The sequence below is a fragment of the Seriola lalandi genome, unplaced genomic scaffold (genome assembly GCF_002814215.2).
Source record: "Seriola lalandi dorsalis isolate HSWRI2012SDOR001 ecotype SW California unplaced genomic scaffold, Sedor1 jcf7180002054591, whole genome shotgun sequence".
Taxonomy (NCBI): domain Eukaryota; kingdom Metazoa; phylum Chordata; class Actinopteri; order Carangiformes; family Carangidae; genus Seriola; species Seriola lalandi.
In genome coordinates this window covers 1,852,936-1,880,658 of record NW_019525144.1, presented here as the reverse complement: position 1 = coordinate 1,880,658, position 27,723 = coordinate 1,852,936, and the positions used below count along the sequence as shown (strand labels likewise).

Sequence of the window (27,723 nt, the reverse complement as noted above, 5' to 3'; positions counted from 1 at the left end):
CGGTTCTTTTGATTTCTGATTTACTCAGCGCTGCTCAACAGGAAGAAAATATTTATACCTAGCGACATAAATAAGTAATTCTACGGCGACGCTTGTTTTGACTTAACCGCTGACCTTTGATAAACATTGTTGAATAAAATTTATAAACTCGTGTCAAGAGAGAAACCAATGTCATGTTAATTAACATCCAGCCACTCACACGTTTGTTGAAAACAGTAAAGCCTCATCAGTATGAGCACTTCGGGTCCTCCTCTGAGACAGAAAAGCTACATGGGGCAGCACCAGATCAAGAAGAAAAAAAGGTAAGTTTAAGTGTCACTTCAATTATAATGCTGGCTGATTTAGAAGAATTATGACCAGATTCCTTTTTCCAGGAGACCTCTTCAAATCTTTTTAACATATCTATTTGTGAACAGCAGTTTTACCCGTAATGAACGTACATTTTTGTCTGAGCACAGTTTTCAAGCTCCTGCTGAGCCACTGGATGAAGATGGACTGTTGCAGAAAACCCGTTATCTGTCAGACAAAACTAACAGATCAGAAAAAATAAGCAGAGACAGCCTCATGGTGAGTGAGACGGCATGAAAGACAGTTTTTGTTAACTCTTTTTTTCTCTTCCACTCATAAGATTGATCACAAATGACCTGTACTGTTTTCTTATTCGTCTTAGGGTGGACGAGCAGTGTTCCCGCTGGGAGAATCCACATTAGCTCTTGATGAAGAGATGCTGCAGGTGCTGGATGCTGTCGACCCTGTAAAGCCTGCAGCTAACAATGCTTGTCTACCGACAGTAAACAGAGACACACAGGAAAAGCCAGCAGTATCATCAGCTGCCTTTGTCCCTTTGCCACGGTCTCATGCAACAATTCCACACAATAAGAGGGAGAGTGACAGAGCACCTGCTCAAGCCACAGGCCGAGGAGCCCACCGAGCCCCCAGCACCCAGGAGAGAGTCTGTTGGCTTAGCAGTGATGGTAAGAGACCAGGGTGGACAGCCGACTGCAAAGACCTCGCTCAGAAGCTTCTCTTCAGCGAGGATTCGGAGAAAGCGGAGCGTGCGGAGAGGGATCCAGAAAGCGGCTGCATTAATGAGCCACCATGTCAAGAAATAAAAACCAGTCAGCAAGCCGGCAGCTCCAACAAGTGAGTCTGAACTTCCACATTATTGCCTAGTTTTTCTTTTGTTTCATTAATCTTCTGTACTTTTCTGTGACCAAATGCTTCTCTTTCTCTCTGTGTTTCAGCAGGCAGAAGTGTTCATCCGGAACAAAGGGTTCTCCTCTTGGCAAAGAGGAAAGTGGATCAAGTAAAAATGCTGACCCACCTCTTGATGCACGCAGAGACTATATCCTTTTCAGCCCCACACGTCTCGCAGCTGCCATGAACAGGGCCAAGCTCCAGCAGTCATTTCAGAATCAGTCCAACTCTGTGCTCACAGTCCCCACTGGATTAGAGCTCAGTTCTCTTAGTGACACTTTACCTCAGCCAGGTGAAGTATATTAAGCGCAGTCATTAAACCTTCCCCTAGGCTGATATTTTGTTCCCTTTGTTCTTATTTCTGTATGAGTTATTGAGCAACAAATGTTCACACCTTCTCTGAACTTTTGTGTCATGTCCATGTATACTCAGTCTGATTTTAACTGAAATACATTTATATTTTAAATTAAATAGTGTCCCCAGTATAGACCCTGTTCCACTGCCTCCAGTCTGATTTAATGCCATATGTAAAAGGAGTATGTTATGTGTGCTCTACTGTAGGCATTGCCTTATGTGCTCCCTTGGAGCAAGCTGAAAAGCTGCTGTTATCCAGTTGGGGTTTGCCAAAACCTGTCCTGGAACGCTACCAGAAACACGGAGTGACTCACATGTTTGAGTGGCAGGCTCAGTGCCTCACTGTTGGACAGGTGCTGCAGGGATGTAACCTGGTATACTCTGGTAAGAAAATGAATATAACAAGAAAGTGAGTCAAGGAGTCAATCATTGTCAATTTTACAAGTTTCATTTTTACAACATTTTTTCTTTTATTCCTCTGTTGTAGCTCCTTTTCAACTTTTATTTTCCCTCTTTTTCAGCCCCCACCAGTGCTGGAAAAACTCTGGTGTCAGAGCTGCTGATGTTGAAGCGTGTGTTGGAGACCAAAAGAAAAGCTCTTTTCATTTTGCCTTTTGTCTCTGTGGCCAAAGAGAAGATGCACTATCTTCAGGTGAGAGGGAAGTGGGCAGAAGGATACAATGAAGTTGTTATGGAGTGTGTGTGTGTGTGTGTGTGTGTGTGTGTGTGTGCGTGCGTGCGTGCGTGCGTGCGTGCGTGCGCGTGCGTGCGTGCGCGCATGCCTGCCTATCTCCATCTAACAGACTTGTGTCTCTGCACCTGTAGAGTGTATTTGAAGAGGCAGGAGTTCGTGTGGAGGGATATATGGGCAGCACTTCAGCTGCAGGGGGGTTCACAGCGCTGGATGTGGCTGTTTGCACCATAGAAAAAGCCAACTCTCTGATTAACAGACTCATTGAAGAAGACAGTATGGGTTTACTAGGTAATACATTTGTTGTAATTATGTGTAAAGCCAAAAAAAACAGGTACACAGATGTTTTGATTATCAATTAATCGTTCTAGTCATTTAAATTTCCGAGTTTCTGAAGGGTGAGGATTTGCTCTTCTCTCTTGGAGTTATAAAACTGTAACTTGAGTATCTCTGGATGTGGGACTGGGACCAAACAAGTAATTTTGTAAACTTCATCTTGAGTTCTTTGGAAGTGTGATTTGTATTTTTCACTATTTTCTGACATTTTATTGAGAAAATAATTTTTGAAAGTGTGTTTTTTTTTGTGCTACTAGGTATGGTGGTGGTGGATGAGTTGCACATGGTAGGGGATTCTGGAAGAGGATATCTGCTAGAGCTGCTCTTAACCAAAATCCGCTACATAGCACAGAAGCAGAGCACCACAGGGTCTGTTCGTCTATCTATACCTTTGTCTTGATGTGCAGTGTTTCAAAAATCCTGTTAATAAGTTAGTAAGTCTGTTTTTTACATTTCTCTCTACAGGTCTCTGTCTGATGGTGTACAGATAATAGGTATGAGTGCCACCTTGCCTAACCTCTCCCTCCTGGCCAGCTGGTTAGGTGCAGAGCTTTACCAGACAGACTACAGACCTGTACCCCTGCAGGAGCATCTCAAAGTGGGCTGCAACATCTACGACAAGAGCCTCTCTGTGGTCCGGCCGTTCAGTCCTGTGCTCAACATAAAGGTAATATAGATAGAGAGATCATCCAATGTGTGTGTAATCATGACTGATGCCTACTTTCTCATCAGCAGTAATATAATCTCGTGCTATAATCTTTTCTGCTTAAAAGGGTGATGACGACCACATAGTGAGCTTGTGTTATGAGACAGTGAGAGATGGCCACTCTGTGCTGCTGTTCTGCCCCTCGAAGAACTGGTGTGAGAAACTGGCTGATAGTATCGCTAGAGAATTCTACAACCTCAGACGTACTGGTTTGTGAAATTTGAAAATGTATTCAAATAAAACAAAGTCAACATCAGCACATATTGCATTTAATAGTGAGGTGATGTAAAAAAAACTGTTACTTATTTTAAAGATAGCTTATGTTGCAGTGTGTTAAGTTTAGACTGTGGTGTTTGTCTTTCCGATCGTCAAGGTAACACCGACCCACAGCCAGTGTGTCTGAATCAGGAGGCACTAGTGGACGTTATAGCCCAGCTGAGACGAACTCCTGCTGGGCTAGACCCCATCCTCCAGCGAACTGTGCCGTGGGGGGTGGCCTTCCACCATGCAGGTGAGTACCCTCGCATAACCCCTTAACCACAACAAACTGTGGACTGAATGTTAGGATCCTTGTTATCCTCTGTGTCAACAAGATGGAGGTTGTCTATGTTTCATACTTTCCGTGTAGGTCTAACATTTGATGAACGCGATGTGTTGGAGGGAGCTTTTCGTCAAGGCATGGTCAGAGTCCTGGCTGCCACCTCCACTCTCTCTTCAGGAGTTAACCTCCCTGCCCGCAGGGTCATCATTCGAACCCCTACCTTCAACGGACACTTGTTGGACCCACTCACGTACAAACAGATGGCTGGACGAGCAGGGAGAAAAGGAGTAGACACTACAGGTATGGAGTGAGGAAGGGGACAAAGAAAATGGTAAAGAGATGGGGAGAAGATGAAAAACATGATCAGCAGTCTCATATGAATGATTGAGCTTGTATCATTTGAAAACTTAATCAAAAACAGTTCTCTTCCTTGGTATCATGTCATTTTGTTGTTCCAGGTGAAAGTGTGTTGGTTTGTAAGGAGGCAGAGCGTCAGAAAGGTATTAGTCTCCTTAACGGTGCTCTTCAGCCAATCAACAGTTGCCTGGTGAGAAGGGAAGGGGAAGGTGTCACCACTAGCATGCTGAGAGCCATCCTTGAGGTATGATTGACATTTAAATAAACATGCAGAAATGAACTACAGTCTGGATGTAGGTAATTTCCTGCTTATAGAATAGTTGTGTTGTGTTTGTTTACTCACAGTGACAAAAAACAATCCCTGCCCCATGAAATAAATTGTTTCCTGCCCCTAATTCATATTATCCCAAATCACAGATCATTGTCGGAGGTGTTGCCAGCACTCCACAGGATGTGAGGTTGTATGCTTCCTGCTCTCTACTGGCTGCCAGCATGAAATGTGAAAGCAAACACAAATCAAATGAGCCCAACAACAAAGGGGCTATTGAGGCCTGTGTCGAATGGCTGATGGAGAATGAATTTATTAGCATCCAGAAGGACGGACAAGGTACTGCCACATTTGGCACAGTGCTATCTTATTATGTAATATGTATATTACTATAACTACTGTGTATCCTGTGATGTCTCTGCAGATCCAGAGGAACGGTACTGTCCCACTCAGCTTGGTGCTGCCACCTTGTCCTCCTCCCTCTCCCCTCCTGAGGCTCTGGGAATATTTGCAGACCTCCAGCGTGCCATGAAGGGCTTTGTACTGGAAAATGATTTGCACATTCTCTACCTGGTACACATGCACATATCTTGCATTATAACAACAACAACAACAACAACAATGGTTTTCTGTCAACTTTATTCACCTCCTGTTTTCCCTGAACCCTAACTAAATCTTAATTCTAGCTTTTCACGAAAAAAGGTCTCCTCCTCAAACTTACAAAATCCAGACCAGTCCTCACAAGCATAGTAATACGAAATTCTCTGTCGAAACTCTCCTCAGATCACCCCGTTGTACGCAGAGTGGACTACCATAGACTGGTATCAGTTCTTCTGTCTGTGGGAACAGCTCTCATCATCGATGAAGAGAGTGGCAGAGATGGTGGGCGTCCAGGAAGGATTTCTCGCACGGTCTGTCAGCAGCAAACTTGTTGCCAAGACAGAAAAGCAGCGTAGACAGATGGCAATTCATAAACGGTAAAGGACGCATTTATGTTAGTTACACAAGCTATTTGTACTCAGTACAACACTGTGGCCCTTAGAACAAACAAGAACAAATAAAGTTTAAGAAATGTTTGGATCACATGGGGCTTTTAACTTTCCATCATTTCATTGTTATCACTCTCCAGGTTTTTCACCACGCTTGTACTACAGGATCTGGTGAACGAGGTGCCTTTGGGAACAGTGGCATCTAAATACAACTGCAATCGTGGACAGTTACAGTCTCTGCAGCAGTCTGCTTCTACCTATGCAGGTACATGCTTAGGAGTGTTGCTGAGTAACCTGATGCATGAAGAAGCAGGAGCACTTTAGAATGATGTGTATACAGACTTCATTGCATTAGCTGATGTTTCAGCACCTATATGCTTTCTTAAGAGCCATGCATCCATCATTCATAAGTGCTCACGCTTCTTGCATCATGTTACTGTGAGAAGGTTCACGAGGTACTAGTGTAATATAGACTCAGTGGGCATATGCTTAAATGTGTTTGTCTGGATTTCAATCTATATCATATAAATGATGATGCCTATTATTAGTGACTGATGCAGACACAGTAAGAAAGAGAACTAGAGCCAAAAAGCAAGACATTAGTTATTAAATGAGTTTAAATCACATGCTCAGTTGTGCAGCTTCCAGAAACACTTAGTGATTTTCTGCTATCCCTCAGGTATGGTAACGGTGTTCTGCAAACGTCTGGGCTGGCACAACATGGAGCTGCTGTTGTCTCAGTACCAGACCAGGCTGAGCTTTGGAGTCCAGAGGGAGCTGGTCGACCTGGTCAGGGTTTCACTCTTGAATGCAACACGAGCCAGAGCACTCTACGCACAAGGGCTCTGTACTGTTGCTGAACTAGCCAGGGCTACTGTGACTGATGTGGAGAAAGCCTTAAGAAACGCAGTCCCATTCAAGAGGTAGGTGTGTGTATGTTCCCGTAAGATATAAATGCATGTGTTGTGACTAAAAACCAGACCCCTTAATACTTAGTAAAATATACCATCTTATTGAAAGGTCAGAATGTTGGAAATATTAAAAAGTAGGTTGATGGGCTCTATGATGAGAGGCACGGTTAACCATCCGACCCATCCTGGGCGATAATTATATCATAACAATGAACAATTCAAGAAGAACCCAATGAACTGAGGGCTACAGAGACTGAATTACATTGAATATATCAAGTATATAAACAAAATCTAATATATACTCATAAATAAATACCCTTTTTACTATTAAATATACATCAACTTCCTCTGTTTTGAAGAAGTCAAAGAGATAGAAGCAGGCACAGTCCTTTAAACGTCACTTAGACTAACCTAATCTCCCTGAAACATGAGCCCAAATGTAATGTCAATGGTGCACTGTCTGTCCTCAGCTCTAAACGTGCGGTGGATGAGAGTGAGATGGAGGCAGCTGAGAGACGGAGTCTTCGCTGTGTCTGGGTGACCGGTGGACGGGCCCTGACGGAACAGGAAGCAGCCACTGAAATAGTTTCTGAGGCAAGGCTGCTCCTACAGGAAGACCTGGCCCGGCTAGGAGTTCAGTGGGACCCAACAACACTTCCTCCCGGGGCTCCTGCTGTGAACAGCTGTGACAACGGTCATAGCAGCGACACAGAAACCTCATCCGTCTCATATCTCAGTTCACCTGTAGCACAGACAGAAAACACTAGAGACCACCAAGAGGGAGACAGGCTCAAGAAAAGCAAGGGCAGAGTTACTGACAGACATAGAGAGGAGGGTGAGGAGGAATATAAGAGTGAGAAAATGGTGGCTGAAAGAAAAAAGGATAAACCAGACGGTGATGCCAGGAGAGAGCAAGGAAAGTCCAGACCTGTTGAGAAGGAAGGGGGAAAAAATTTGGAGGTGCACAGAAAGGAAGACAGGGCTGACCCAGAAATCGCACAAACAGATAATGAGGTGCCAGTGGAAAGTGGCAAAGAAACAGAGATGACAGAGACAAATAAAAAGCTGTCCATGGCAAATGAAACAAAAAATCGGTCAGAGAAAGAAAGGGAAGAGCGCAAAAAATCAGAGGAGAAAGGAGTCGAGAAAAGTGACAGAACAGCCTCAGCTAGACCAGGGGGTCAACAAGCCAAACGGCCCCATCCTGAAAGGAGCCTGACACAGGAACTGGCTGAGATTGTATCCAGCCCTCTGCCTCAATCACCGCCACATCCTCAGCCCTCACCACCTCCAATGCCGCCCCCACGCTTCAGAGCCCTGATGCCCCGGGTAGAACAACAACAAAGTGTTTCCACAAGGACTTTAAAAGGAAATGGTAACAAAGAGGTTGCTGCCTCACCTGTGCAGCCAGGTAGACTGAAGCACTCACGAGCCCTAAGCAAAGTCCTGCACTCGATACAAACTGATAAATGTCTACAAGACAGTGTAGCGAGTGCACAGGCATCCCACCTGGGAGCAACAGTTTCTGCTCCTACAAATGCAGACACATTAAATTCCCTTCCATCTGTTTCTCCTGCCTCAGTTCCCTTATACTCTCCTGAAGCCAAGCGAAGAAGGATAGAGGACAGAGGGGTAGATAAGTTCTCATCTCCCGAGCTGTACACAGGAGATGAGAGAGATGAAGAAGCTGGGGGAGACATTAAAAAGGGAGAAGAGAGTTTTGGTGACAGCTTTGAATTGGACACTCAGACCGAAAGAATCATTGTTCAACAGACATACCAAGAAGACCGGAATGATGGAGGAATGAATCAGGTGGTAGAAACAGAAGAGATAAAAGAGGGGGAAATGGTAGACACAGGCATAGAGCGGGAAGACGACACAGATGAGGGGAAAAATGGACCTGCCCCACACAATGCCTGTCCTAGATTCAATATATCTCTCACAGATAGCCAGATGGAGCTCATCCTTAACACCAGCCACCAGGTGACTGACCAGAAACATCAATTATGCATGGATTGCAAATAAGAAATACTGTATAATCAAATGATTTGCCTCTTTAATGATACACTGCTGTTTTCACAGGTTTCCCCTGGTCCCCGTGGTGGTGATAACGTGGATGAAGACAAAAACGAAGGCGGCGGTGATGATAATGAAGCCCTCGATGCCAATCAGGTTGCTTCTGAGACCCTTAACAGAAGCAGTAGCTTCCTGTTCGACAGCCTGTACGACAGCTCTCTGCTCGCTGGTCTGAGCCCACAACAGATCCTTGATCAGTCTGATGAAGAGGAATCTGAGTGCAATCTCCCATCAACCCAGGATCGAAGACGCAGTGAGCTTCTTGCCAACCAGGATGCAGAAAAGCAGGAGGCGATCCAATGGGGCGAATCCTCCTTCAACCTGTCAGAGTGGGGTGACTCGCTGTTTGTGGGCGAGCATTTTCTGGAGAGGCAGAGCTTGCTCAGACATTCAGAGAGAACGCGACACGAGCAAGAAGCCCGCCATTGTCAAGCACAGCAACCCAACGCAGACCATGCTCTGCCTGAGGAACGGCTGTCAAATTCACCTTCTGAACCCTGTCAGATACAGCCACAGCCTGTTTGCATTGTAACTCCGAATGAGCGTGACAAGGACACAGCTAAGCAGTTCCCTAATGCTCAAAATAAGAATAAACCAGGTGGGAGACAGGGAAGGATAAAGGAAGAGGGTGAAAGTGGAAATCAGGTCGAGGAGGAAAAGGAAGCAAAAATGAATGTTCTATTGCCAGATAATGCGCCTCAAAGTACTGTTCATTGCAGCCCCGGTTTACAAGAGATCTTTGACCGTTGGCCTAGTATGTCTGACCAGTCCTGGCACAACACTACAACAGGCCACACAGCTACTCAAACACACACTACACACACTGCTGCTGCAAACACAGTGGATGCTCCAGATCTACCTCAGACTTTAATGCAAGTGAGCAGAAAAAGGGGAAAGGTAAATGTGCAATCTGCTGCTGCCGAGAGTGACTCTCAACCAGAACAACCCCCAACACGTGACACTGAGAATGTAAGAGAGAGGCCCGGATCCGCTGGTGACCTTATTCCCCCCACCCCAGAAACGCCACCTGTCACACCCAGAGTAAAACTGACCACCTCCTCGGTCCAGTCGCCCCTCACTACCCGGCCACTTAACCAGTCAACTCCCTCAACACTTCCTCCACGTAAATCAACTGCCCCAAAATGTCGTAAATCTCATCCAGGAAACAGTAATCATCTATCAGAGGCTGCCGACACTGAACAGCCTGATTCTATGCCTGATTGGAGCCGCAAACACCAGCTGAGGCATCCAAAGACTCTACCTGAATCAGAGCCGAAGTCTGTTCCATGCTCAAGTTCAAAAACCAAACCTCCTCGACACTGTGCTTCTCCGTCCTCTCCCCGGCCGAAACCTCCCTCTGATACTGAATCGCCCGTGACTGACGAAGGCTTCACTCTTCAGCTGTCCCAGGATTCATCACTCTGTTCCAGCAACTCTGGGACCTTCTCCATTGTAGATGTGGCAAGTGAGAGGCGCCTCTTCGACACTTTCATTAAGGAGTGGAAAACAAAGGAACGGTACTCTCTGGCTTTGGCCTGTGAAAGGAGGGAGCACAGACAGCAGCCTGAGGGGGAGATAGGAGGGAAACACACGAGAGGTAACCACAGAAGTGACTTGAACCTACAGTAAAACGTGATGCATGATGAATGCAGTCTCCTCACCCATGCATGTGTTATCTGTGCAGCCTCAACAGCTCATCAGAAGCTCAACAGGACTGATGGTTTTCCAGTAAGAGACAGTGATGGACTGGTGTTGATTGGACTGTCTGTTTGCTGGGGAGCAAGAGATGCATACTACATATCTCTGCAGCAAAAGCAGAGCAAAGGTATACACACACACACACACACACACACACACACACACACACACACACACACACACACACACTTGCAAGCACACAATCGAAAAAGAAAATACTAATTCAGCTCGTCTTTTCACCCTCAGGCTTGAGCGCCAGTCTGGCTCCTCCTCCACTGGATGGTGATTTGCCAGTAAGTGAGAGGCTGGGGCAGATGAAGGCCTGTCTGAGCAGGCCATTGGCTGGTCTTAAAGGGGGTGTGATTGTCACGTATGACATTATCCAAGTGTACAAGACGCTAGTCCTGAGCTGTGGCATCAGCTTGGAGGGCAGCTGTGAAGACCCCAAGGTAGGTGCACACAGTTACATCTTTATCCATCTTTGTACTCAGTGTGCATACAGCAACAAGTGACATGAGATTATAATAAACAAAATACAAGAACATTCAACACAGACAAACATACACACGGATAATATTAATGGCAAAATCCTTTTTAAAATGATCTTCCTAAAAACCTCTGTTTTGATAAAATATGAGAAACAAACTTGAACCTGCAGCAAAATAACTCTCTTTCTTTAATGTTTACCGTAGGTGGCGTGCTGGCTGGTGGACCCTGGCAGTGACGAGAGGACTCTATCCAACATGGTGACCGTCTACTGTCCTGAAGAATTACCTCTGCTGGATGGACTTGGGAATGCGCATGCACACTGTCCTCGTGTCAGGGCAGCGACCAAGAGTGTGCTTGTACACGCTGTCATGAACCATCTCACCAGCCTGCTGGAGAAAGACGGCATGCTTGGTAAAAAAAAGAGTGCACAATCAGTCAGTCGTGTAGTATTGTAGCAGCAGGAAGAACCGTGTTTAATGTTTTGTATGCATGTGTCAGATTTATTCAGGAGCGTTGAGATGCCATCCCAGGTATGTTTGGCTCTGTTGGAATTGAATGGATTGGGCTTCAGTGTTAGAGAGTGTGAGAGACAAAAACATGTAATGCAGGCCAAACTCACAGCGCTGGAATCTCAGGCGTACAACCTGGCTGGACACAGCTTCTCCCTCACCAGTATCGACGACATTGCTCAGGTTCTATGCATCTCCTTCACTATCCCAGCCATGTTTTTGAGCCAAATTCCAAATTTAGTCATAGTTACAGTTCTCGAAACCTGTATCTGCTAGGTGTTGTTCTTGGAGCTCCACCTGCCTCCAAATGGTGATGTGGGGGGATCAAAAAGTAAGAAGACTCTGGGCTATACCAGGAGAGGTGGTGGCAGAGTACGGCTCGGAAAACAGTTCAGTACCACCAAGGTAAAACTACTTTGCTGCAATCCAATAATTACAGTTTTTATATCTCACTGGAAGTGAAATATCCACTATGTTTAAACTGAAATTGAAATAATGTTGGCAGGACGTGCTGGAGAAACTTTGCCCCATGCACCCGTTGCCAGGTGTGATTCTGGAGTGGAGACGGATCACTAACGCCTTGACTAAAGTGGTGTTCCCCCTGCAGAGGGAGAAGCAACACCACCCTACACTGGCCATGGAAAGAATATACCCCATCGCCCAGACACACACAGCCACAGGTAAAACACACACATACACAGGTACAAGGTGATACTACACTCACCTGTTCTTACCGTATGTAATGTATTTCATGTAGCCGCACCTTGATGTTATCGGTAAATTCATACTGTCGTGCAATATAATCTCATTTGAAGTAAACATACTGCATGCAGTGACCGAGCTCATTCTGTTGTTAGGTAGAGTGAGCTTCACTGAGCCCAACATACAGAATGTCCCCAAAGACTTTGAGATCTACATGCCCACAGTGGTGGGGGAGAGCCCTCCCTCACAAAACGGCCAAATGAACACCAAAGCAGGGTAGGTATGACCGTATGAGCCGGTGGTTCTCAAAGCGGAGGGTTGGGACACAGTAAAATGCAAAATGTTTAATATCATTAAACAATATAAATGAACTGTTGTTCCAATCATAACCACCTCACTCATAATGTCCCACTCTAGTGGATAAATATCTAATAACTAATATCTAATCTACTTCACAATGAAATTAAGTGAATTTAGCTGCACTTTTAGTCTATATAAATACTCCAATATTATTTTACTTGTTAGTGCCACGGGTGCTCAGCTCCGAAGCACTCCTCTACAGCTAGAATAGCTGAGAGGAGTGCCTCGGGGCGGAGCATCTATTAATATTCTGTTTCGGGTTTATTATTCTTCCGCCAAATTTCGGCGCGTAACTCGTCCCGCAGCTATACTGAGAATATATAATAGGAATAAATAATGCATTAGAAATGCATTGGAATTTTCTTTAGAAACCCACCTTTTTTCTACAAAATTGCACCTTTTTTCTGAGTCACCCAGCTCTCTCATACCTGCACGTAGAAATGTGATTCAAACTATAAAACGGATGAAAACTTCTGCTCTCTCAAAAAGACAGGAACTGTTTTTACATAAAATGTAAACTTTTCAAACTGTGAGCACTCAAAGGAGGAGTGCAAATCACTTTTTCTTCAAAGTTAGAGTGAAAGCGTCAGTTGGCTAGAGTGCGTGAAGCAGTAAAAAATAACCTTTATTTTTATTTTTAATTAGCGCTCGCGGCCAAACCGCAAAAAGGAGACAAATAATTCTTTCTGAAAATGTAGACATAGTTGTTGGGATTCATAAAATGTAACTTTAACAGGCAGGGTCTGCACAAAATTTAAACGGGGGTGCCGAGTCCGGCAGCAATACCTGTCTCACTCTCATTGACACCTAATGTAATCGTCTTTTTTTTTCAAAAGAATCTCACTCTGTCTTCGCACTGAGCTTACTCACTAATTTTAAGGAATATCTGAATAAAATAGAGACTGTAGAAACTTCTGGCTTCCGTGTCTGGCACGGTCTTTTCGGTTTATGAAAAGAAGTAACGGTTTTCTCATAATTTGCAGTTGTTTGAAGCCATGTAGAAGCCAAATTCTGGGCAGATTTTCACATTGCCATGGCAACGGCAGCTCCTGACCTGTGTGCGTGCGTGCGTGCGCCTAGCAACCAGATAACCAACTCTCCAAGCTCTGCTAGCTTTACATTAGCCACATGTTAGGTCTTAAATTACATTTAGTTAGGTCTTAAATATGTAAGTCCATTTACTGCTTCCTTCGTTGCTTTTTTTTTGTTTTGTTAAAAGAGTGAATGAAGTTGTGACGGTCTCTGCTGAGACAGAGGAGAGGAGAAGCTACTAGCCCTCTCTCGCTGTCACTTCTAGTCGCGTTGCTCTCCTCCCCAGTAATGTTTAATTTAGCACAGAAAAAAACATAATAGTGGTCATTTAAATAGCGGTTCATGGGATTTATTAACCCTCAGGGGTCCCTCTGTCCTTTTTTGGACATTTTCTTCACTTTTCTTTTTTGATTTGCTGATCATTTTGGCTGTGTTACAGCTGAAGGTATAGATTTCTGCAAGAAAGTGTCTTTTTTGACATATTTTTAAAATCTAATGTCAGTTACTGTTACAGGTCTATTATACACTGGTAACACATTTTGTACCCTCTGGGGTTCCTCGCGTCCAAAAAAGGACACACAAAGAAAATGCTATAAAATCATCATATATCAATATTTTTTTCTGCTTTTTTTGCATAAATCTCTTAAACCACTTCAGTTCTGCTCAAACCTACCAAATGTTTATTAGTTTTCAGGATTTTAACCCTTTAAATGCCAGTTTGAAGACATGTTGACTCTTGTTTTATTAAAAAAAGCAACACAGAATATGAGATATTTCCCACATAATACATGATGGAGGGATGTGACGTTGTTTGACATCAGAGTCTTTTATATCAAGACATTTCTCAAAACCAGAGTATGATCAGGGTGACTTTTGAACACTGGAAATAAATCATGTACTCATCCCGGCAGTAGCCCCCGTGGCACTCAAAATTTCCCTGGAATTTTCTAGTTATTATTATTATTGTTATTATAAAGTATTCTACCTTTGAGTTGATGCATGTAAACACTACATCTGTATTTGAAGTTACACTAACTAGTAGGATTGTTAGGACTAGATGATTTGTCATAATGCTTTTACTCTTCTGTTGCAGAAAGAAGAGACGTTCTGTGGTTCCCTCAGTTACAGCTGGAGCTGCAGAACAAGGCCCAGCCTTCTCCGTCAGCATGAGACATGCCTTTGTACCCTTTTCAGGTTACTGTGATGAGACACTTGTTTTGTGTGGGTGATCACTTTCTCTGTCTATAACTTTGTCTCAGACTGTTGCCCTGTCTTTTCGCACTGTACTGCAGGTGGGATGATATTAGCAGCTGATTATTCCCAGCTGGAGTTGAGAATATTGGCTCACCTGTCCAAAGATCAGCGACTTCTACAGGTCAGTGGCTTATAGATATGAATGAATAGCAATAAAAGAATATTGTATATCAAACATTAAAAAACAGGTAAAGAAATGATGAAGCCTCTGCGCGCTCACCAGGTGCTGAATGGAGGAGCAGACGTGTTTCGTTGCATCGCTGCTGAGTGGAAAAGTGTCGACCCAGAGACTGTGAACGACAACCTCAGACAACAGGCAAAACAGGTACAGCGATGCAGGAAACAGACAATGACATGGACATACGTGCCTTTTCATTGGGAAGCTGACCAGTGTGTCCATGTATGTAACTCTTTGCAGATTTGCTATGGCATTATCTACGGGATGGGAGCCAAGTCTTTGGGGGAGCAAATGGGAGTGGAGGAGAATGATGCGGCCTGCTACATAGAGAGCTTCAAGGCCAGATACAAAGGTATACACATTTCCATTTCTGCTAGAATTATACAACTAATTGTTAGGAATGTCTTATCATATCCTGTTTGTTTTTTTTGTTGATATTTAGTTTTTCTGATGATATCAAAATTGTGAGTATATATACATGTAAAGTTTTCCACAAATATTTAAACAGATAGCGGACAGAACAATTGAATTAGTGGCCGCATAAGTTGTGTTACATTTCCACCCAAAAGACATTTAACTTCCATGTCCTGTCTTCTTTTGTTTCAGGGATTAATGCTTTTCTTAAAGAAACAGTGAAAAATTGTATAAAGAGCGGCTATGTTCAGACTCTGATGGGCCGTAGGAGATACCTACCTGGAATCACTAACACCAATACGCACATCAAAGCCCATGTAAGTTTGATAGACCATCACAACTTGACAGAATTGATTTGTAACCTGTGAAATGTAAATTTCATTTTTCATAACATCGGTGTGTTTCTGTCTTCGTCCCTCACTCAGGCTGAGCGTCAGGCAGTGAACACGACCGTGCAGGGCTCGGCAGCAGACATCGTCAAACTTGCTACTGTGAACATCCAGAAGCAACTGCGAAAAACATTTCCTGCTGCTCCACTGTCTCACCAGCACACACACTCAGGTGACACACGCTCAACGCTCATTCACCAATCAAACATCACATACAGTTACCTGCTGTATCACTTTGTATCATTGAATGTTTCACCGTTATACAGCCAGGAATCAGTGCAGGGCTGGGACGTCTCAGCTGAGAGGAGCCTACTTTGTCCTGCAGCTGCATGATGAACTTATCTATGAAACCACAGAGGAAGATCTCATACAGGTATGAGCATTATTTGTCAATTTCTCAGTAGGTCTACTTTTCTGCTTAAAAGTTCCAATATGGAAGATATTTATCTGAATATCCTTATTAGGAAAATATATGGTTGAAATATATATTAATAACTATCACTTAAAGCTAAAAAGAAACAGAGAGCCATACTCAATTAGTAATGAACCTGATGCCAATAACAAAAAAAAGATTTTTGCATGGCCTTTTTCTTTAATGCACTGTATTTCCTGCACATTTTTTGGCACACATGGAAAAACAGGAAAACACAGTCTGAAAAACACTATATATACATAATTTTTGTCTCTCACCCAAACCCCTCTCAGGTTGCTCAGATAGTCAAGAGGGAGATGGAGTCCGCAGTAAAACTCTATGTAAAGCTTAAGGCCAAAGTCAAGGTGGGACCCAGCTGGGGGAACCTGCAGGATCTGGATCTATAACGTGACTATTTTAATGTTCGATACCATAATCAAATTCCATGTAGTTACTGCTTTAAGTTCTATGATATGTAAATACTATAATTTGTATAAAAATTAATATTTTTAATCAATACACATTGACAATGATGAAATATAAAATAAACCCACAGTGAATGATTGCTCTATGAGCTTTAAATTAACTACTGAATGGATTTATAATTCTATTTTATGATGTACAGTGTCACAAATTATACATTTTTGTAAAAGAAAAAATCAAATTGTATTTATTGATATCTCAATACTTGACATGAGATTTTATGTAAGGTGATGTTCTGTTATGTAATAAATTGAAAAGTCTATTTTGAAAGCCTGTGGCTGCAACTAACAATCACTTTAATCATCTGTTATTGTGCTGATTATTTTCCCAATTAATCATTTAATCTATGACAAGTAAAAAATAGTGTAAAAATGGCCATCACAACTTCCCAGAGACGTGTGGAAAAAGTCGGAAAACCAAAGATATTCGGTCTTCAGTGATATACAGTGATATATAGTGAAAATCAGCAGATCCTCCCACGTTAGAAACTGGAGAAAGTTTGGCATTTTTTCACTACTTTTTGCTTGAAAGAATGATTGAAAGAATTGTTTATCAGAATGGTTTCCCGTTATTTTCCTGTTGATCGACTAATCATTTCAGCTCTACTGTGATGTATTTAAAACAAACACTCAGAGCAGCTTTAGTCTTGAGGACATCCTGAAGTCTCACATTTTATTGGACCATTGGTTGAGTTGTCTGTCACAAGAACATACATCATTATCATTGTCACTCATTAACACTGTTTTGTTTTACATTTATGACATTCACTGCACAAGAAGTGTCGTCAATATGATAGACATTTTCTGTGCAAAGCGAAAAATTCACCACCTCTGGCAATGGCCAGAGAAATGAATGTGGTCGAGGAATCAGTTTGTGTGAGTTTAGTCTTAATTGTTTTGAAGATGATAACCTGTTAGTGGGCTCTGTTCAAGTGGATCTCAATAACTTCAATATAAAAAGTTGGATTTAAGTGATTCAATTCAAAACTACATTGACCTTTTTGCCAATACATGCCAATGAAGACTATTTCACTTTTCACAACCTTCTACTGGAACTAAATAGAAGGGCGATTCACACCCCTGGATAAACACTTTTAGGATGACATGTTCAGTGTTGATTAACAATTACCCAGTGCACCATGACTCAACAGAGCTCAACACAGGCTCAGTTTGACACAAAAAAAGTGACAAATGAGTAACAAATAAATACACGCCATGGACACACATCCATAAACAAATTAAAGAAATAAATCATGAACAGCAAAGATTTTTTCTTTTAAAAAAAACAAGGTGTTTTAAGTGTAGGAGTGTAATTCCAGGTGTTGGAACAGTTGTTTCATGTCTGTGTGTGAAATAGCCATTGAACTCACACCATTACTTAATCTAATAAAGAACATTCTGTTTACCCAAATGTGTTAACTGATGTCAGTGCCGTCATTACCTAAATATTAAATGAGATAGGTAAGACTAGCAGCTACAACTAATAGGTGGTTTTACCCATATTTTTAACCTCACCACACATCAGCTGCGTCATTTGAGTCAAATGACCGGGAAGCAATGCGATAAAAGTGCTGCTTTTTATGAAGCGTTGATGCTCGTCAATAGGACAGTGAACTATCCCAAAGAGTTGACATCAACCCTGTGATGAAGCACATCAAGACGCAGTGGTGTGTGATGTCCTTTAATGTTTGGGTAAAACCCATACCCCGTGATATAAATGTGTTTTCATGAGGCAGTCAAAGTGATGACAGAAACAGAACAATCATCTGCAGACACAATGATAATCAGTATCTTTGGTGATTTCGCCGTTGTCCACTGACCTGTTGCACCTTTAAATTTATCAACAAATATTGGCTTGACTTGTTGCTATGAGGGGAGACGACCAACAACCGGCAAATTCTGTGGCTGCCAATATTTTCAAAACCAATGAGAGGACTCTGAGGAAGAAGATGTGATGTCTACACACTACAAATCCACTTCACTGCTCCAACAGTCCTGGCAGATTTAAAACAGACATTAGACTAATGGGGCTGTATGTCAGGATTATGCAGGTTTCTGTAAACATTGTTTTTAGTCAGACTCACTGCCACAAACAGAAAAAGGTTATTAATCAATTAAGGCATCGACACAGGTGGAGCTGTGCGTTTCACCAGAGTAGAAAACAGAACAGAGAAAATATATGTACACAGGTACAGTTAAGTGCTACTCAAGCAGCCTCGTGTTCCACTGGCTAGATCTGAGGCAAGAAAAACTGGGACCAGGACTGGCTTTTTCTTGCTCCATGAAGTACAGGGGGGGGGCTTGTGCTGGGGCCAGGAGCTTTGCCCATGTCAGGTAACATGCTGAGGGAAAACTCTTGGCCCTGGCCCAGGCTATTGGGGTACAGTAATTTACATGAAAGGGAAGTAAGGACACAAGAGGTTTGAGGACGAGATTTAGAAAGGTGTCAGGGCGTCTCTCCATCGCGGGTGAAGAAGTACCTGACAGGAGGACCAGGGAGGTCCTCATCCCCATCTGCCTCCGGAGCAAATGACACGGTGAGATCGACGTAGCGGCGGTCCACTGATGGCTTGATCAGCTTCTGCATCCTACAGAGAGAGAAAGAGAGAGTTTAGTGCATCTGTTCAGTGTAGACAGCAGATGAATCATTTCAAAAATAATTTCCAGTTGGTTCAAAAAAGCAGAAAAACAAGATTTGACAGATTTGAGATGCTTCACCAAAACCTTTGGTCCAGCAAAGTTAAAAATATAAAGAAAGGAAATCAGGAAAAAGGTCATCTGTTATTACGCAAAGCACTCACGTTAATTTAAGTCTCTTTGAATGTCCAGGCATCACAGGTACATAGAGCATCTTCACACCATGGACAACCATAGTAGGTTCAATTCCATACTTTTCCTGACATAAAAATCATCAACATGTTATTTGACAAAGATTCTGTCAAAAACCTAAAAGAAAATACAACAATGTGGTAACTGCATCTGCATTGCTATTACAACAACACAGTACAATATGATTCATGTTTCTCACCCTCACTGCATTCATCAAGTCAGAGAGGGTGAAGTCCTCATGGCCATAAATAGTCCAACAGTCCCAGATGGAGAAGTAGATGTTGTCCCTGGTTAAAATGTCAAAGAACTGTCACTACTTTGCATTGTAGTAATAACAAAACAAGATGCTCTTGGTGCCATCTTGCTACGGATGCTTTCTGTTTGATCCTGCAATGCTGCAATAATAGTAAAGTGTGGTGTTTAAAGGTGTTTTCTCACCTTTAGGTAGCGTGAGAGACAGTGAGACTAAGTGTACATACGCCCCTACCTGATGAGTGTCTGTTTAACTGGAGCAGGCTCAGTGAGCACCATGACAGGGAGGGCCAAGTTAAAGAAGCAGTTTTTGAAAGATTCAAACTCGTAGCCTCCAACCACCTTGATCAACTCGATGGCCACCTGAGTACATCAAAGTAATAACACAAAAAGTCTGAACGAATACTCACTGAATTATCGGGTCCTAATTCTGAATACAAAGCCGTTCTTAAAATCAAGGTGGAAATCGACATTGAGTGATTATTCTCACCAGTCCAGCCACAGCAGCTGTTGCCGTGGCAATAGCAGGGATGATCTTGCCAGCGATGCGTTTGGTCTTGAGTCTATCAGCTGGCTCGATGGAGTACATCCTCGCTCTGAGAGCAGATGCTGATGCGACAAAGTCCATGTGGCCGTTGCTGTCATCGTCCTTTTCAAACTGCAGTGGACTCATCTGTAAGCTCTCTACAGAGAGCATGTGAAAGCACAGACATTATCACCCAGTTGTTACCACAGGATATAATAATAATTTTACAATCGAGTACAGCTACATATTCAGCTTTGAATTATAGCGGACATCTTGAGTGTTTTTTCCTTTGTTTGTGCACCTGGTGTGACGCAGTCTGCAACAATGGCCTGCTCCAGCTGTGTGATGGCCTCCCTCTCCTCTTCACTGCTTTGTGGCATCTTCATCTGATCAGGCTTCTTTACTGTTTCATCCGTCTCTATACACTGGAACAGGGACAGATCCACAATAATGAACAAGATTAGGATTTTTTTTCCTACACACTCAAATCACAGAGCAGATCAATGGAGAAGCTTACTTTCTCTGAGGGCCTGTACTCAGGAATCTTGACATCTGAGAGAATCCTGGTCACCGCCTCCTCGGAGACATCCTGATAGATGGAAAAGTTTAGTCAGTCGGTGTGTAAGTGTGTGTGTGTTTGAAAGAATGTATGCTTGAGCGTACTTGTCCTACCTTTTCTGAGTAAGGGATGTTATAAATCCCTGCGAAAAGCCGGGCAGTGCTGACAATGAAAGTGAAGTGCCTGATGGGAATAGAGGAAGGTTTGACAAGCTTATATGTGACACATACAATACAAGAAAGGCTTCAACTGTAATATAAATGAATGCAGCACTCACAAAGAGTCTTTCAAGTCAAAATCAATAGGTGCTGGAGGTCTTTTTGGGGACTGCCAAAACAAACCTAAAGATGAGAATAAAGTTTTCATTATACATCTTGATTTGATGTATTTTATATTGTCATGCAATATATTGTTTTGCATATTAGATTACTGTGAAATAAGCTGGTAACTTTATAGGTACATATGTGTTAAATAAAAACTTACTTCCATCCTTTAACCTTGTGTCCAGGGGGAAAGAGTGCAACAGTTGTAGGGCCTACATAAAGAGAACATCATTCAAACTATGCATATCATAACATATACATATCGTACCACCCACATACATAAAGTGTCTTAGTTATGAATATGAATTTCAGGTTGAGATCAATTACCTTTCTCTTGAAATACTTTTCAAATTTCAGACGGGCAACAGTGATGCATTGTTCCCACTGGCTAGGCCGTCTGCTTAGCAGCTTAATAACCTGAAATGACCCCTCCAGACTTTCCCCTCTCTGCATCCTCTACAAACATAAACACAGGATCATTCAAAACTGTGTTTTATTCAATGAGGTATTACATTACTGGTGTATATTAAGGCAAATGCGATGTTAAGTAATGAAAAAAACACAAGTCTTACCTGTAGCACCACTTCAGCCGAGGAGTGGGTCTGCCAGAAAGAGGTGTACACGGAGGGCTTGTGGACAAATGCATTCTCAAACTACATAAACCGGAGGAAAAAAGTCAAAATTAGGACAGGTACACTGATAGATACTTTCTAAAATAAAAATGATCATCACTTGAAAAATGAAAGAGGAATTCTGTCAGACTTCAGGCAGACCTTGTCTCTGGCCCACTGGATGGTGTGCTCTATGACAGAAGGGAAAGACTTGAGAGTGCAGAATGGGATTTCCTCCTCTGGGGGGTCTCTCTGGAAAGCCAAGGGAAAGATGCATGTAGAAGCACTGTACTTACAGTAAAGTCTGTGCCTATGAATCATATGTCTCACACACACTCACATGGCTATTGTAGGACTCTGTCAAATTTGGCACAATGATTTCTGTGTGTCCTTTAGTTCCCATAGTGCCAGAGTCCAGGAGCGGTCTCTGATTGGATACACAGCGACTGAAAATACATGCAGAAACACAATCAGGACTTGGCCAAACATATGTTCCTAACTCCTAGATTTATGTCATAAGCATACCCAAATCAAAAACACTGCTCACAGAAAATTACTAAAATGATTTGAATGCTTTAAAAAGTATTGATTGTACCACTTTCATATTTGCACCAACCTGTCTACATATCTCCGGGCCTCCACGTTGTCCAGCGCAGTGACCACGAGGTTCAGGCGGGAGTAGAAGGAGTCACTGTAGATGCTCTCAGTAGCCGGACACACCTTGTTGAGGTGAGCATCCACATGCAGGTCTGGGTTGATATCGTGAGTGGCTTCCGCTGCTGTGGTACTCTTCGGTTTCTGGGACAGAGACAAAAAAAAAAAAAAAAAAAGGGTATGAATGATATGGTTGGTGTACCGATTGTGATTCAAGTTATTCAATACTGAGTGTAACTGGAAAAGGAAGAGGATGTGTATTCACCTGTATGTGATGTGGTCTGAAGAGAAACTGCCTGTTGAGGTTTGACTTTTCTATAAGATCTGGGTCTGTGATGCACACCTGAGGGAAGACAGATGCAGCATAATTAAGTTTCAGTAAATTCGTATCATTGAGAGATGAAATTTATTGAAATACATTAAGGTGAGAGAAAACAAGGAAGGAAGGAATGCCCACCTCCCCTGAGCTCTTGGCCAATCCAACCCCAAGCAGGGCAAAGTTTTTAAGCATCTCGCAGCCTATGGCACCACAGCCGACCTGGAAGAGAAGATCTTGTATGGTTTACTCAGACATAAACCCTAAAATAATTCAATGCAAAAAGATACCTTCAAATGATGAAAAACCTTACCATGAAGACCCTGAGCTTGTGCAGTTCAAGACACATTGATTCACCGATGCAGGCTCGTAATCCATCATACCGATCGCCCCTGGGGAAAAACTCCTCTGCAGAAAGTGACTGAAGGGGCCTGACAACTTCAATGGCATCAAGGTAAAACTAAAGACATAACAAACAGAGGAGATGAAGTTAAGGGAAAATTTCTAAAAAATGTAAAAACTATTAAGGTTAATGGCTTTCCATAGCTGTGCTGTAATGGAAAAGGGGTAGACTGAGCTATTGAACTATCAATAAGCAGAATTTTGATTCTGAAAAGGAGGTCAACAGTTCAAATATAGTAACCTACCCATTGCTGGAGTGGTGCAAACTTCCCTGTGATGGCTTTAAGAGCTTCCTGGCTAGCTAGGCCTCCTACAGCTGCTATTAATGGAGGAAGAGTTCCCATCGCTGTCCTTGAAAGACAACGCACCAACTCTGCATTCACAGGAGCCTGGGAGGAGAGAGGGAGAGAGGAAGAAGGAAAAATACAGAGATGTTATGAGGATGTGTATGCATCTCTGCAGATCCAAGAGAATGAAAAGCTTTAAAAAAAAAAGACTCACTTTGTTCCTTAGAGTAGCATTCACTTCCTCAGTTAGCTTCAGTAAAACCTCAGCATCCTGTAAACACCTGAAGGCATCAAAGTAAAACTGCTCACAACTGAACATGTCACATTTGAACAACCTCATGCACCGAAAACCACAGCCAGGATATGATATTATATATTTGGTAGATGGTAAAGCAGCAGATTGGACCTCGACAGTGAGCAGCAGAGAAATATGGTATTTACCCAATGTTGGGAAGTCTACTGTGTTGCTCCTGGAAGGTGTCCAGCGCCAACATGGCTGCGTGGATCTGTGGTGGAGCCTGATGGGTAGATTTAATAAAAGTATTGTGAGGAAATAGGTGCCTTACCAAAAATTCTGAAGGCATTTGTGAATTGGAGTCTGTAGCACACAGCAAGGTTAACATAGTAAAACTTTGTGTCAGTGAAACCAGATAAAGATTACAAAGATTACTAACATTAGCAATCCTGGATAAAATTGTTTTCCAAAAGCTCTGTTAACCCAAAAATACAGACAGAAGTTGAATAAACTAAGAAGCCAGGTGATGCTCCACATGTGCATATGTGCTTATTTTATTTTTCTTATATAATGTGATGTTAGTGTTTTAGGCCATGTTGAAATCCTGAAGGTATGATGCTCCATTTATTCCTTAGAGCTAACTGGTTAGTAGTGTTGGTCCAGTCCAAACTTAACCTGTCCCGGAGGTAGGTTATGCTGCATAGTTTATGCTTTTTGGTGATGTACCTTGGTAAGGTCAGTCAGCTTTAATCTCACTTTGTGATTTTGTACTCAGGAATAGCTTTAAACACTCACCTCTGGTTTACTGAAGTCTGGGGTCAGGAGTTGAGGATCACACAACTGTTTCTCTATTGTCTCCTGAAATACATAAATGCATAAATGCAAGGGCACACACACGAACACTTTATTTATTCAGAAAAGTATGTTTGATTTTAGCTTGTACTGTGATATCTGTGGTTGATATGACAACTAGTTAACTTACAAATTTGTATGTCTTAGGGGTTTTCACCAGGACAAAGAAACCTCCATGTGCATGTGGTTGTAGATGGGATGTATCTCCTATTGCAAAACTGTGAGGGGAGAGGACTAACACCACACAGATTCAAACAAAACACACATATACAAACAAAAGAAAAGGACAAACATGGCTTAGATTAGATTTCTACACTATTACATCTTATACAGAAAACATCTCACCAAATGTGATCTTGGAATAATTCAAAACATGAAAAAAGTAAAATGTTATGAAAAACACAGTATTTGTTTTACTTGATATAAATATTAACCACAACCATATTATAAATGCTATTTATTTTTCTGATGTGTTGGGTATTGTTTTAAGGTGTTATACAATTATAATATAAACTTACAGTAAAAGCTCTGTAAAAACATTTAATGTACTGAAACCATTATCTGCAATACCTGACACCTGTCGTGCAGTGCCATTGAGTTCCACCATGCCATTGACCTCTCTGAAGACAACACTCTGGCCTGTCTGGAGGCCGTGGGGTTGGTTGTCCATGCAGGTTACCACCCCAGGACTGTCCTGGAGGGGCAAAAGTCAAAGGAGTATTCGCTAAATGTTTAGAGTAGACACACAGTCCTTGTGGACTCTGTTTCCAAAGGACAAGAAGAAAACTGCAATTTCAAGATAGTGAAACATCTGGCAAATCCACCTCACTCTTTCAAGAAATGTAGCTCAATATTAGTAAGAAATCGTGGTGACCAAACTTAAACAGAAAATCAGATAAATATTTAGGATGAGTGTGAAATTCCTAAAAGTAAAGTTGGAATTGTTATTTTTGGGCACAGGTTATGGGACATAGAAGACTACCTGTGTGATACTTTGGATGAAAATCTCCTTGGGCTCTTCTCCTGTGGGATCGGACACCTCGAATTCCTCTCCAAAATCGCAAAACACTCGCACACAGATGCCATATGTGTCACAGCCAATGAACTGGCAAGGACAAAAGGCAACACAGTTTGGTTAATATACATGCAAAAGGTATGGTTAATATTTGACTGTTTGTGTGTTCAACATGTACAACACTTGATGTAGCTCTGTAATGCATAATAACCACAATAGGGACAGTAGACTTACTCTGATGGGAGGTTGTTGTGAGTGGCAAAACTCATTTACTCTTTTCTGTAGACTCAACCTGGCTTCAGTCAGAATCACACACTGCAGGAGAGAGCAGACAGTTAGACAGTAAATGTTACTGCAGCCGGACAAGAAAACAATGCAGCTGTGAATTAAGGTTATGTGCAATCTACAAGAAAATGACAACGATGACCATTTCATAAACAGGTAATGCAGACAGGCCATGCCTGAAAGTTTCATCAAATGCTAAAATGGTTTGAGTTATGACCCCTCATATTTTTTTAACCTTTAACTGCAGCACTCCCATCACGTGAGACAAAAGTAGTGTTGTCTCATTTTACCCATACCCATAGCTTTGACATGGCTTATAATGCAAAAGCGGTTTGAGAAACTTTTATTAACATTTTTAAACTTTTTCACCACAACATTTTGTCTCTGTTGGAAAGAAATTATATGTCTTCAGGGGTTGGATGTTTTATAGTCACCAGGGCAGCTGTAGGAAAACAATTTTACTGAATGACTAAGAGGAACTCTTTCAAAATTTCCCAGAAGCCACAGGTTGGTCATGACAATGAAGCAATGCTTTACCTGATACTTGCTGAGAAAACTGAGATCAGTGTTGTCATCCAGAGCACATGAAGACAAGCCAACATGAACGTAAGGGTTCAACTCTGCTACCCGAGGACACACCGCCTCCACCCTGAGGATGGATGAGAATGTGTAAGATACAGACAAAGCAACAGAGATAGAACAGAAGAAGATGTGTGAACATTAGGGACAAAGTGTGACTGTGTGACATTTCATGGTCTGAGTTACATAAGAGGTTAAGAGGAAGAGTCCAGCTTTGTGGTGTATATTACCTCTTTCTCTGGCTCAACACATCCTCTTTGCGGATAAAGAAGTTGGAGCCCAGATCCCAGGTTTCACATTGCTTTGTGTCATGAAGGGTGACTGCCTGTACACACAGAGCACACATGTACACAGAGACTGTAGTTAAGACATTGGGAAGACCAATTTCCAAGATGCAACTGATTAAATTATATACTTATTTATTTATTTATTTTTATATACTGCCATGGGGCTAGACAACCATAATATTTAGTGAGAGTGCGTACCTTTACACCGGCCAGGACAATATTCTTTGCTGTGAAACCAGAGGTCAAGTTGCTTAGTCTCAAATCACAGTTGGCAGTGCAGAATATGTGAATGCTATGGAACTAAATATCTTACAGTGCTGCCTTACCTATCTCTATTCCCAGTCCTCCCATTCCACTAAGAAAGACTGATGACTGGGCCATCTGGTGCATAGCACTATCTCCCAGCACATATCGCTGGCGGCTGGAAAGACAGAAAGGGAAGAAGGGCATATCAGTGAGGGAATGTACTTGAGACAGACCAGGAAGGAAAGTGACGAGCACCGAGTGCGATACCTGCATTGACATCAGTATAAAGCACAGCACTGTCATTTCCTTTCTTGACTGCTGCGTAACGCGATTTGTGGTTTCAGGTGAATTAATAAGAGAGTACCTAAAAGAGCTGAAAAAGGTAGACTTGCCTGTAAAGAGAGTCGTCAATCTCCATCGAGTCTGCAGCCATGCTGGGAGGGGAGGAGGGGGGAATTCAACTGTCTGTGAGATAACGACTATACCTATTGGACACATAAAAACACAGACAATGATTACAGAGGATAAAAAACTTTTTGGGTGTTAGTTAATGATCTAAACCAACGCCCTGTTATAGGTTAGCTAAGTGGCTAACTAAATGTAAATGCCAGCTAACTGTAGTTGCCGGTGGCAGTGTTGCTGACCGGACAACTGTCAGCCGCGCTACAACGTAGAGACTGACTTGAACTAACAAAGCGACGTCTTATAACAGTCAAAGATTACAGCTGTTAGCTCCCACAGTAACGCTGGTTGTTTTATGAACCTGCTGAGGAAACCGTAGCCGCTACAGCTAGCTAGCTACTGAGTGCCACTGCAGCCGGGTGCCGGTGGCGAGGACACTTGTCATAAACTCGTTAAAAGTGATGACACACGCGTTAGGTTAAAAATAACTCCGCAGAGTAGACATCTGTTTTTAGGTATTATCATTGTACCTAGCAATATAGAAAAAGGTTGTTAATATTGTTAAAATTAGACAAATAATCATACGCAGCTACCTGTCAGTATGCGCGAAGAGCTACAGCGAATGAATGGCTGTGACTGGTTAAAAACTTGGATTGATTCCGGGTTACCACAGTCACATGACCGAGGTCATCCAATAGATTCATAGTGCTTTACACAG

At 42.4% G+C, this 27,723-nt stretch overlaps 2 protein-coding genes across 2 annotated transcripts; one reads left to right on the top strand and one right to left on the bottom strand.

Moving 5' to 3' along the window:
- On the top strand, positions 1 to 17,756 carry polq (polymerase (DNA directed), theta). The gene is made up of 35 exons (XM_023419116.2): positions 1 to 302; positions 459 to 567; positions 671 to 1,143; positions 1,245 to 1,489; positions 1,759 to 1,935; positions 2,073 to 2,203; positions 2,377 to 2,533; positions 2,836 to 2,947; positions 3,044 to 3,245; positions 3,352 to 3,493; positions 3,658 to 3,795; positions 3,913 to 4,125; positions 4,284 to 4,426; positions 4,600 to 4,789; positions 4,875 to 5,023; positions 5,234 to 5,427; positions 5,580 to 5,704; positions 6,119 to 6,362; positions 6,821 to 8,333; positions 8,433 to 10,023; positions 10,111 to 10,251; positions 10,371 to 10,573; positions 10,817 to 11,024; positions 11,112 to 11,305; positions 11,399 to 11,527; positions 11,628 to 11,802; positions 11,980 to 12,100; positions 14,310 to 14,410; positions 14,509 to 14,591; positions 14,694 to 14,795; positions 14,889 to 15,000; positions 15,255 to 15,379; positions 15,488 to 15,623; positions 15,718 to 15,824; positions 16,157 to 17,756. The coding sequence occupies exons 1-35, from the start codon at positions 232 to 234 to the stop codon at positions 16,268 to 16,270; spliced, it is 8,370 nt and encodes a 2,789-aa protein (XP_023274884.2). The 5' UTR covers positions 1 to 231; the 3' UTR covers positions 16,271 to 17,756.
- uba6 (ubiquitin like modifier activating enzyme 6) lies at positions 16,986 to 27,638 on the bottom strand. Its single transcript, XM_023419117.2, has 32 exons — positions 27,599 to 27,638; positions 26,996 to 27,088; positions 26,684 to 26,778; positions 26,556 to 26,584; positions 26,301 to 26,395; positions 26,029 to 26,140; positions 25,441 to 25,521; positions 25,174 to 25,296; positions 24,762 to 24,885; positions 24,322 to 24,425; positions 24,135 to 24,197; positions 23,546 to 23,622; positions 23,319 to 23,385; positions 23,063 to 23,206; positions 22,729 to 22,875; positions 22,557 to 22,637; positions 22,365 to 22,442; positions 22,062 to 22,243; positions 21,786 to 21,891; positions 21,608 to 21,697; positions 21,407 to 21,487; positions 21,162 to 21,290; positions 20,995 to 21,046; positions 20,789 to 20,852; positions 20,625 to 20,694; positions 20,470 to 20,541; positions 20,254 to 20,377; positions 19,917 to 20,110; positions 19,662 to 19,789; positions 19,374 to 19,461; positions 19,147 to 19,241; positions 16,986 to 18,933 (listed from the first exon to the last, which is right to left on the bottom strand). The coding sequence occupies exons 2-32, from the start codon at positions 27,034 to 27,036 to the stop codon at positions 18,792 to 18,794; spliced, it is 3,078 nt and encodes a 1,025-aa protein (XP_023274885.1). The 5' UTR covers positions 27,037 to 27,088; positions 27,599 to 27,638; the 3' UTR covers positions 16,986 to 18,791.
- Between the last annotated feature and the right edge of the window lie 85 nt (positions 27,639 to 27,723).

Excerpts from the sequence above, each read along its gene's own strand:
- uba6 (XM_023419117.2), bottom strand. The coding sequence starts at position 27,036 with ATGGCTGCAGACTCGATGGAGATTGACGACTCTCTTTACAG. Across the intron at positions 23,386-23,545 it reads AGTAGACTTCCCAACATTGG|GTGTTTACAGGATGCTGAGG; the intron begins GTAAATACCATA and ends TGATGCCTTCAG. Across the intron at positions 20,853-20,994 it reads CACAAGGTTAAAGGATGGAA|GTTTGTTTTGGCAGTCCCCA; the intron begins GTAAGTTTTTAT and ends TCTCATCTTTAG.
- polq (XM_023419116.2), top strand. The coding sequence starts at position 232 with ATGAGCACTTCGGGTCCTCCTCTGAGACAGAAAAGCTACATGGGGCAG. Across the intron at positions 303-458 it reads CAGATCAAGAAGAAAAAAAG|TTTTCAAGCTCCTGCTGAGC; the intron begins GTAAGTTTAAGT and ends GTCTGAGCACAG. Across the intron at positions 1,144-1,244 it reads CAAGCCGGCAGCTCCAACAA|CAGGCAGAAGTGTTCATCCG; the intron begins GTGAGTCTGAAC and ends TCTGTGTTTCAG.